The 12,014-nt window shown below is 37.0% G+C and overlaps 1 protein-coding gene across 2 annotated transcripts in view; it reads right to left on the bottom strand.

Moving 5' to 3' along the window:
- LOC118189222 (alkaline phosphatase, tissue-nonspecific isozyme-like) overlaps positions 1–12,014 on the bottom strand; it is a 237,469-nt gene that overhangs the window by 55,040 nt on the left and 170,415 nt on the right. For both annotated transcript variants that reach the window (XM_085827457.1, XM_085827456.1), the window contains exon 5: positions 3,454–3,658. In XM_085827457.1, coding sequence (XP_085683583.1) covers positions 3,454–3,658 — 205 coding nt within the window. The remainder of the gene's footprint in view (positions 1–3,453; positions 3,659–12,014) is intronic.

Below are 12,014 nucleotides of genomic sequence, written 5' to 3'. Positions count from 1 at the left end.
TCTTTTATTCTGTCCTTACGTACAGATATCACGCAAAAACATCGTTAAATTGCATTCGATAGCGGTCAAAATGGATATTTTCGTTGAAATATGCTGCCTGAAACTTTTCGCGATTACAATACTTCCTTTTTACTTCGTACAAGGAAGTAAAAATTCTAGCAACAGCTTATTATATGAAATGAGTAATATCGTCTGCTATAGCTAAATTTATTCTTCTTTCAAAATGTCGCATGTAAACGAGTTGTGGATTGCAGGGCAGTGTTGCCAGAAATGTTTCAACTAAAGTAGCAGCAGAAGATTCGAAAAGTCGCAAAAAGTAGCACAGAACGTCATTTATTTTAATGATTTGAGTGAAATCATAGTTACATATGTCCCGTCAATGCAAAGAAAGTGTCAGTAAGGAGTTTATGGCTCTCTTAGGATTCTTTTACCATGGAAAAATAAAGATAAGAAGAACGGGGGAAAATTTTAAAATCAACTCAATGTATTATCAAGAGAAAGTTTTACATCTGATATTTAGAGAAGAAATTTCATTTCTTTATCCCATTCTTTGAATGACTTGAATGAAAAGACACAGAGACAAAGGACCAAATCCTGCTTTGAGAAGCTCCACTGCAACCCCTGACGTTTTATCTATGGACTATTGTGCATTTGGTCTCCGGTACATAAATCTTCAAGCTCAAATCCATCATCACTGATGGATTCTGAAAAATAGTAGAAGAAAAATGAAAATCAATACCCTTGGAAATTCTGCGAAAACGATTCCATCGTGGAAATCACTGCGCAGTCTTATAATCCAGAAAAAAGAACATTTAAGAAAAATACGCTTTATATTTTATACATTGTCTAGCGGAAGTACCCGATACCAGTAAAGTTAGATTCAGAGTAATGCATCTAACAATAGAGAGAACTTCTCTTATAAAATAATACCTTTCTAATAAAGATGCAAAAAATACGATTCATAGTAATAAATTTTTCAGTATATTGCGATATGGAACCCACATAAAAATGTTTGATAGAAAAATAGCTAATTCTCTCTTATTATATCAGCAGCAATAGCACGGAGTTTTCAATAATTTTCGTCTTTCTAATCAAATGGTCGTAAAAGCTGAAATTCCATCCAATATTTCACCTATGTTCAATTTTAGTCGATTAAATATAACAAAAAATTTATCACTATTTATCAAAAATCAATAACGCGAACAAACACACAAACATTCTTCTTTATATGTTTAGATTATGTAAAATTAAAAAATTTTTGATTATGAAACTCTACGATTTTAAAGCGAGTAGTGGCAACAGTTTTCGAAATAAAGCATTTTTATCTCCAACGAGCGAGACTGTTGCCACTTGAAAAAAAAATGAGTGCGAGAATGAGTGTTTTCAAAGTTTTTAATTAATATATCGGCTGATTAGAGTCGTACGAAGATTGGGAATAGTGGAAACGGCTTCTCACGAATTTTTGGAATCCGAAATAATGTGTTTAATGTTTATCAACGCTATTTTTATTTCATCGTAAAACTTGGACATTTTTTATTAACAAACTCTACGATTGAAAAGCGAGCAGTGGCAACAACTTTCAAAATAAAGCAGATTTTCACCTCTAGCTTGCGAGACTGTTGCCACTTGGAAAAATGATGGCGAAAATTAACCGTTTTTTCCGAGTTTTTAATTAATATGTCTACTTCTGACTTTTTTTTTTTGAAAAAGTGGATGTCGATTTTTTCCAGGACCCCGAAAAGAACTGCAGAAAGTTTGGCGACGATAGCTACAGTAGTGATTGAGTTAATTGCTAACAAATAAACGCACAAACAAACATTATTCTTTATACGAGGCGTATTCGGAAACTAAGTACCGTTTTGAAATAAATAAATAAATAAATAAATAAATAAAAAGTAAAACAATTTTTTCGAATCCAATTTTATTTTTACATCAAAATACATGTCTTAAACTATTTTTCAACACAGTTTCCGCCAATGATCAAACACTTGTCATAGCGGGTGACCAGTTTTTGTATACCATCGTCAAAGACACTTCCCGCCAGTTTCGATAACTACGACTCCACAGCACTTTTCGTGTCATCGTCAGATCCAAAGCGCTTGCCACCAAGCTCGCGCTTCATGTGCAGGAACAAGTGATAGTCGGACGGCGCCAAGTCCGGGCTGTACGGCGGGTGATCGAACTGCTCCCAATGAAGCTGTCGAATTAACGATTGAGTGACACCAGCAGTATGGCGCCGAGCATTGTCATGGAACAACACAATTCCTTTACTGAGCATTCTTCTTCGTTTGTTTTGAATGGCACGCCTTAGTTTTGTTAAAGTCTCACAATATCGTGCCGCATTAATGGTTTCACCTCTGGGAAGAAATTCAGTAAGCAAAACACCTTTCCTATCCCAGAAGACAGTGCACATGATTTTTTGTGATGACAATGTCACTTTGAACTTTTGTTTTTTCGGAGAATGAGTGTGTCTCCACTCCATCGATTGTTGTTTCGATTCTGGTGTGAAATGACACACCCAAGTTTCATCACCTGTCACAATTTGGCTTAAAAGGTTTTCTCCCTCATCACTGTACCGCGTGAGAAATGTCAGGGCAATACCAAGTCGCTTTGTTTTGTGAACATCAGTGAGCATTTTTGGAACCCATCGGGAACACAGTTTGCGATAATTCAAGCGGTCAGACACAATTTTGAACAAAATAATATGTGAAATTTGTGGAAATGCCTCTGAAAGAATTGTCATTGTGAAGCGTCTGTTCTCATGAGTTGCTTCATCACCTTTCCTTACCAAATCATCGGTGACAACAGAAGGCCGACCACTCCGAGCCTCTACGTGGACATTTGTTCGACCTGCATTAAACATTCTTACCCGCTTTCTCACCACTGCATCACTTATCGCGTATTCAACGTAAACTTCTGTCACTTGATGATAAATTTCGGTCGGTTTAACATTCCTCGCGTTCAAAAATTTAATCACGGCACGAATCTCACAAACAGCGGGATAACTAATTGTCTTAAACATTTTGAATGCGCACAGTAAACTGAAAACACAACATAGAGCAACCAAAATGGCGACAATTGAAAGTCAGTGAACAAGAAAGACTAGTGCGCATGCGCGGGACGCCTACCACAGCTCTGCTACGGCGCTAGAATGAAACGGTACTTAGTTTCCGAATACGCTACGTATATATAGATTTAGTACTTACTTTAATTCGTACCAATAAAAGTATTCTCGTAATGCATACATGAGTGGCTGAGTTCTGTTTAAATATACTGTCGAAGTAATTCCGAGTAAAACTACGAAAAAGGAAACGGTACAAAGAACAAATCTTCATGCAAGAGATCATTACGGAGCATGCGCAAGCATGCTAGGAAGCCTTTTTATAGTAATACTTTGGTAATCAGCTAAATCAATAAAAGTATTTTAAAATTAGAGTTCAGAAACCAACTTACCTAAAAGGTAATCTACTGATCCTCTATTGATGGAGGCTAATTCTTCGGCAGTAGTAATGTACTTTGCTCTGGAATTCCTGTTTTCTTTTTCTTTTATCCAGTAGTCAATTAAATCTATACCGTCTAGTCTAGATCCTGTCTTATTTTCAATGGGATCTAAATATGTGATGGGCTTGAACTGTTTCCTACCACCACCAAATATGACCTGAAAAATGTTAATTTCATGGAAAATTAATTTTTAATTTCTTGGATACATAAACAGTTAAACAAAGCTGAAGTAACTGAATGTGTAAATTAATTTTCTGTTACAAAAAAACACCAAACTTTCAAGGAATTTTTAAAATACTCGAACAATATTCTTTATGCAATGGCAACACGGTACGGAAAAAAAAAAACATTTTTATCTCAAGCGCGCGAGACTCTTTATCGGAAATTCTAAAAATAGGCTCATTTTAAAATTAATTTGCGATATTGCTGCTGAACTGAATTTATAGTTTGAGTACGTAGAACATGATATTTAATAAATAAAGGTAACATACAAAACGTAAAAAAAAAAAAAAAAAAAAACTCCTTTGAGAATAATGTAAAATCTGAATTCTTTCAGAATTTTTAAAAAAAAATCTTTTATATAATAGACGCTTGGAATGAAGAAGAAAACGCTAGACAAACAGTATAAATATTCAGATGAGAGTTAACGCCTATTTATCTTCTACTCCTTTTCTGAGTTGCACCGTCTCTTTTCTTGAATCTGTGTTGCACCGTTTTCAGAACCACTTCTTTGGCCATTTTCTCTAGAACTTCTTCCTATCTTCATTCTTCTTTGTCTACCACATACAGATTCGCTCAAGCTCGGACAGACTTACAGTACGCATGATTATATGATTTTTCACCACTGTTCGCAGTTTGTTCACAGCTTGGGCAGGGCAGTCAAATGTCCAATAAATCTTACAGATGCTTGATTGGAAAGAGATCTGGTACATGAATGGCCAAAGATTGTCTGGCTACCTTGTATTACATGCCCACGCTCATTGTGTGTAGTCGCAAGTTATTCTGCTAAAAGAGGGCATTTTGATATCTTTGAAGTTAAGTTATTGCGATCGGCTGCAACCAGTCACCCACATACAATGCTACCAAAGTATGTCTTACGCGAATTGCAGATACCGGCTGTAGATGCTGACTTAAGCTAAGCTGTGCTAGATTGAGGAGTAACATGGCGTTCAGCAACTGCAGAAGGATTCGATTGCTCTCTCCATCGCCGCCAGACACAGTGTCTGTCATTATAAAAGAAGGATGATATTCATTGTTACTAATTATGTTCTGCCATTTATTATAAACAACGTTGCAACACTATGACATCAGTGGGTTGGTTTAAAAGCTGTCTTAAGACAGCTTGATTTCAAGTTACTTTTGGCCAACCTCGGGAGATTGGTTTAGCCAGACTGGAGCATCCAAAGCTCTCTATACAATCTGCACAGCATTGAAAGTAATAGATTGGTGAGTGTGGTGGGACCATAGAAGGATGGCTTCGTTTAAAACGTTCGTCTAGTAGTAGATGCCTCTGTATCTCTATAATAATTCATATATCCTTCTTCAATATAAGAACCTCGCAACATTTTAATCTATGACATCAGTAGGTTGGTTTAAAATCTGTCTTAAGACAGCTTGATTTCAAGTTACGATTACGGCCAACATCGGGAGATTGTTTTAGCCAGACTGGAGCATCCAAAGCTCTCTATACAATCTGACAGCATTGAAAGTAATAGATTGGTGAGTGTGGTGGGACCATAGAAGGATGGCTTCGTTTAAAACGTTCGTCTAGTAGTAGATGCCCCTGTATCTCTATAATAATTCATATATCCTTCTTCAATATAAGAACCTCGCAACACTTTAATCTATGACATCAGTAGGTTGGTTTAAAATCTGTCTTAAGACAGCTTGATTTCAAGTTACTTTTGGCCAACCTCGGGAGATTGTTTTAGCCAGACTGGAGCATCCAAAGCTCTCTATACAATCTGCAGAGCAATGAAAGTAGTAGATTGGTGACTGTGGTGGGACCATAGCAGGATGGCTTCGATTTAAACGTTCTGATGTTCATCTAGTATTAGATGCACCTGTATCTCTATAATAATTCATATATCCTTCTTCAATATAAGAACCTCGCAACACTTTAATCTATGATATCAGTAGGTTGGTTTAAAATCTGTCTTAAGACAGCTTGATTTCAAGTTACGATTACGGCCAACCTCGGGAGATTTCAGCCAGACTGGAGCATCCGAAGCTCTCTATGCAATCTGCAGAGCAGTGAAAGTAGTAGATTGGCGACTGTGGTGGGACCATAGCAGGATGGCTTCGATTTAAACGTTCTGATGTTCATCTAGTATTAGATGCACCTGTATCTCTATAATAATTCATATATCCTTCTTCAATATAAGAACCTCGCAACACTTTAATCTATAATATCAGTAGGTTGGTTTAAAATCTGTCTTAAGACAGCTTGATTTCAAGTTACGATTACGGCCAACCTCGGGAGATTGTTTCAGCCAGACTGGAGCATCCGAAGCTCTCTATACAATCTGCAGAGCAGTGAAAGTAGTAGATTGGTGACTGTGGTGGGACCATAGCAGGATGGCTTCGATTTAAACGTTCTGATGTTCATCTAGTATTAGATGCACCTGTATCTCTATAATAATTCATATATCCTTCTTCAATATAAGAACCTCGCAACACTTTAATCTATGATATCAGTAGGTTGGTTTAAAATCTGTCTTAAGACAGCTTGATTTCAAGTTACGATTACGGCCAACCTCGGGAGATTTCAGCCAGACTGGAGCATCCGAAGCTCTCTATGCAATCTGCAGAGCAGTGAAAGTAGTAGATTGGCGACTGTGGTGGGACCATAGCAGGATGGCTTCGATTTAAACGTTCTGATGTTCATCTAGTATTAGATGCACCTGTATCTCTATAATAATTCATATATCCTTCTTCAATATAAGAACCTCGCAACACTTTAATCTATAATATCAGTAGGTTGGTTTAAAATCTGTCTTAAGACAGCTTGATTTCAAGTTACGATTACGGCCAACCTCGGGAGATTGTTTCAGCCAGACTGGAGCATCCGAAGCTCTCTATACAATCTGCAGAGCAGTGAAAGTAGTAGATTGGTGACTGTGGTGGGACCATAGCAGGATGGCTTCGATTTAAACGTTCTGATGTTCATCTAGTATTAGATGCACCTGTATCTTTATAATAATTCATATATCCTTCTTCAATATATCGTTTTCAAATTCTGCTCTTAGTCGAAGAATGTTGGTGTGTTTCGATTTCCATAGGATGGTGTGACCAATCAGCAGTATGTAGATCTAAAATGAAAAATTTTATTAAATCATGTCTTTGACAAAAATGTTTTCAACGATTTTACCCAATCTGGCTGAGAATATCTGGAATATCTTACCCAGATTCAACTCAGCGTTTAACCAAAATGAAAAAAAAAGTAAAAAAAAGTATTTCTGCACACGGAAGATAAGACAAAAGCATACTCGTCCGATTTTTCCCCCTTTTGACCCTGTTCACTAATAACGTGACTAATTATTTTTTTTATAATTTGCAAAGACCTAAGAGGTACGTATTCCTTGCAATTTGTATAATGCTGCTTTAATGAACTTTGCATAATGAACTTTTATTTTATGTACAATGAACGTTTATGCTGTTGCAATTTTTGTGTCAGGTAGCCTATTTCTTTCCAAAGACACTGAGCATTCAGAATAGGCAGATGTTTCTTATAGATAATAATTATTAATGGAATGTTCCCTTATAAGATCTCTTTAGAGAAATTTTACGAAATTGTGCTGATTCTCACTTCAGGCTGATTCGAAGGAGTTCTTAAGCTTCTAATAATATTTTTGCACAACTGCTTTTAAAATCCATTAATTTAGAAAAATAATCGCGCTAACTGATTTTTATAAAAGATTATTTGATAGTGCATTCTTTTGCTACGCTAAACGTATGCTCCTGTGTAAACCTTTAAGGTATTTCTCCCGCCTTCTTAGCATGCCTTCGAGGCCAGCCCACTCGGCGCGTATTCGAGAGGTTCGTGGTTCGAATCCCGGCGAGGGCATTGCTTATTTTTCATATCTCCTGCTTCAAAATAACCTAACGTCTCTACAGTGGCACCCGAAAATAAAGGTTGTGGATTGTTGATTGGTCCTCTGATCACCAGTATTTGGTGATTGTGTCCTTTAATCCCCAGTCGTCCTTTAAAAAGGGGAGTGTGTAAAGTATTTCTCCCTCCTTCTTAGCATGCCTTCGTGGTGTAATGGCCAGCACACTCGGCGCGTATTCGAGAGGTCCGTGGTTCGAGTCCCGGGGAGGGCACTGCTCATTTTTTATGTCTTCTGCTTCGAAATAACCTAATGTCTCTACAAACCAAGTAAATATTTAAGACTGCTTAACTAGTTTAGGTCAACTAAATTGAAATCTAATTTAAGACAACTACATTTAAGACTGCTTAACTAGTTTAGGTCAACTAAACTGAAATCTAATTTAAGACTGCTTAACTAGTTTAGGTCAACTAAATTGAAATCTAATTTAAGACAACTACATTTAAGACTGCTTAACTAGTTTAGGTCAACTAAATTGAAATCTAATTTAAGACAATACATTTAAGACTGCTTAACTAGTTTAGGTCAACTAAATTGAAATCTAATTTAAGACAACTAAATTTAAGACTGCTTAACTAGTTTAGGTCAACTAAATCGAAATCTAATTTAAGACAACTAAATTTAAGACTGCTTGACTAGTTTAGGTCAACTAAATTGAAATCCAATTTAAGGCAACTAAATTTAAGACTGCTTTAAGGGGGCTGTATACCTTAGAAACCAAGATTTTGGTCAAAAAACTACTTGTTTTTTTCCTTACGCGCGACGAATATCTTATTTCTTAGGTTTCCGAAACAGTTTGAGTTTTCTTCCTACGTTGATTTAAACCGAAGTTTTGTTACTTTATTTGACACCTTCTCCTCGAAAAGCATACCAGAAGTGCACAAGACGTAAATATTTAAAAGGCTGAAGTGGGTGTGTCAGAGTTGTTTACTTTTATTTTCGAGGCTTAAAACTTTATCTAATTGCATTTTAAAGACCAAAAACTATTTCTATGATGGCAACAAAACAAAGTTCTAGTTTATTTTCAAGCTGTGTGTTATGAATCCACTAACGTATTTTCGCTGGTGTTTTGATTCTGTGTTTTCATTGCTTATCAGCGCTTTATTTATTTATTACAGAGTAATATTCATTATTTTTTATAGGTATAGATAGATATTTATATAGATTATGTATAGATATGGTAAATTAGGTATAGATACTGGTTACTACAACTGCAAACGAGTATGAAAGGTTTGATGTTAACCGTATCGAAAACGACATTCCCTGATTTGACTTTAAAAAGCAGCGAAAAATTTTAAAAGCTGCTAGTAAGCAAAAAAAAAAGTAAATTCTGAAAAACAAGAGGGCATTAGTTATAAATCAGCGGAGTTTTAACTTTACAAACTGATCAAAAGTAGGTAATCGAGTGTTTGAATTCTTTAAATGCGTTTATCTCGTTTTTCACTTTTCGTGTTTAACATGAAACACAATATCTCTAAAAATTATGATCGAAATCTTATGTAAATTGGTATACACACTGGTGTGCAAAAATTAAGGACGAAGTCGAATAATTAGCATATCAGCTGAACGAAGAGGCAGAGCGGACAGAAAGACCAATCAGGAGATTAAGTAAGGTAATGTACGTTAGCACTTGCGCAGATATGCAGGTAGACGTAATGGGGGAGTGTCTGAGTAGTATAAAGCATGTTGTCGGTGTAAGATCAGTATTTCTGGCAAAGAGATTGCATGCCGTATAGCAGTTAAAATCACACCGAGTTGCTGCCTCAGCGAGAAATGGTGAATAATCAATCTGTTAGACGACATCTGGATGCTTTTACCCGAGGTCGAATCATTGGGAAGTTGGAGGAAGGCCGCAGTGTGACAAGTGTGGCTGCAGAGTTCGGAATTGCTCACAGCATCGTTTCACGACTTTGGAGACAATTTCAAACTACAGGAACAGCTATCCGGGGGTTTAGTAGTGGTCGTCCACGAGGAACCACACCCGCAGATGACCGGTATATTGCCTTAAAGGCCAGAAGAAACAGGCGGAAGACAGCGGGAGAAATCGCTAAACACACGATACAGGCGACTGGACGACCGATATCGCGTTTTACCGTGGCCAGAAGACCGCACGGTGGTGGTCTGTTTGCACGACGCCCTGTACGGTGTGTACCTCTAACGCCTGCCCATCGGAGTAGGCGTTCTCTGTGGTGCCGGGAACACCGGAATTGGAGAGGCAATGAATGGGGACGAGTACTCTTTACAGATGAGAGCAGATTCAGTCTGAATAGCGATTCTCATCGCATAATCTTCTGGAGAAAGCGGGGAAGCCGCAATCATCCCTCGAACATCATTGAAAGAGACAGGTATGGAGGTGGCGGTGTTCTCGTTTGGGAAGGCATCATGCTTGGTAGTCGTACAGACCTTCACATCTTCGACGCAGGTTCAGTCAACGGGACCCGTTATTGTAACGAGATTCTTCTTCCATATGTGCGTCTTTTTAGAGGCGCTATGGGTCCGCAGTTCCTTTTCATGGACGACAATGCACTATGTCATCGCACAGTAACTGCCGAACAGCTCTTAGAGAGTGAGGATATTGAACGTATGAATTGGCCGGCACGATCTCCAAATCTCAATCCCATCGAGCATGTATGGGATTTTCTAGGCAGACGCTTGGCAGCTCGTACTGTAATATCTTGTTATTTAATAAATAAATATAATTATTGTTGAAGTGGCAACGCCATATTTGTATCAAACCGTTACTCAGCAACGAGAGATATTGTTAAAGAGGATTAGTATTCTGAAGATTTTACAGCTAGGAGTAGGATGAAAATTTTGCCACTTAAGAATTGTATAAAATTTGTCTATCACCGAGAACTAGAAATAAAATTTATGTTCTACTAAGAAGATTGTCTGTTTTGTAAATTACTGCAAAATACATTACAGTACCTTACCACCAGTAACGATTCCGGAGCTTCGATTGGCGCTGCAAGACGAATGGGCAGCAATGTCTCAACAACTCATTGACACCCTCATTCTCAGTATGGGCAGACGCTGTGAAACCTGCCTAGCAGTCAGGGGAGATCATATCCCCTATTAAAGACCGGATGTTTCTTGCTGGACACCCATCACAGGGATGTTTCGGCTTTCAGTCGCATTGCGCTCCATGCTACTTTTTCAATAAAGCTTCTTTTTATTATCTGATTCTCTGATTTCTCTTTTAGTAAGTGTTGCTTACATTACTCATGTCCTTACGTATTGGAGATCATACGGTATTAAATGTGTTGATTTGGAAAGCTTTTGTACAAAGTTATATTGAAAAAAACCGTCTCGTCCTTAATTTTTGCACACCAGTGTATGTTACGGTGAAACACCGAAATCTGGAGAATGTCGACTTTCACCGGTGAATGTCAACATTCACATAGTCTCTTGGTGTATGTCCGAAATATTTTCCAAATACTCTTATTTCTGACTTACACCGGTCAATGTCGACATTCACCATGTACTCATGGTGAATGTTGAACATATAACAATATTATATTTTCTTCTCCGTAATTCAGTCGCGAATAAACGCACTCGAGACTTGAAATAAGAACTTAAGAACACGAGAACCTAAAACACGCAATACATTCAAAATGAGAAAGGAAAATAATAGATGTTAAAAACTTACTTAATTATACAGTACGTTCTAAATGAGAAAATAAAATAACAGTCATAAAAAACTTACTAAATTATATGATTCAAATCTTATTTATTGCAACAACTTAAACTATTATGGCACTTTATGACCTCTCTTTTCGACTTTCACCGGAGCATATCTGTGATTGTCGACATACACCGGTGAGGGTCCGAATATACGAGAATGTAGTGAAATAGTCGGTCCTTCACCGACGTATTTGGTGAATGTTGATATTCTCCGGTGAAAGTCGACATTCTCCAATTTCGATCTTTCACGGTAACATATACATGTTTAGAACACTTCATGTAAGGAGATAGACTATTTACTAATTGATAAATGCATTTTTTATAAAGTTATTATGTGTTAAACATGAATTTTAATAGGAAAATATGCTTTTTCTTTGTTATATCACACATTATAGCTTAAAATTTTTTTAAATAACTTCCTAGCTTTAAAATAATAGCCTACCTCCTTCAGAATATCATTATGATGGGTTTGCAGTTTACAAAATATGAAAATATATTATACTTTTTTTTTAACAGAGTGTTTCTAATTTATTGTAAATATTGCTGTTTTTTTGCTTGTTTTCTTACTTTACTAAAAAAAAAAAAAAAAAAAAAAAAAAAAAAAAAAAAAAACACAAGCGGCCGAGCGGTAACGTCGCTGAACACTGGTAGTTCGGTCCGAGGTTTGAATCCCGCGAACAGGCTGGCTGCATGGGTGTTTTCGTGGTTTTCCCCATGTGT

The sequence above is a fragment of the Stegodyphus dumicola genome, chromosome 12 (genome assembly GCF_044657685.1).
Source record: "Stegodyphus dumicola isolate Sdum_Otavi_A_Nest chromosome 12, ASM4465768v1".
NCBI lineage: Eukaryota > Metazoa > Arthropoda > Arachnida > Araneae > Eresidae > Stegodyphus > Stegodyphus dumicola.
This window is presented reverse-complemented; position numbering and strand designations above follow the sequence as displayed.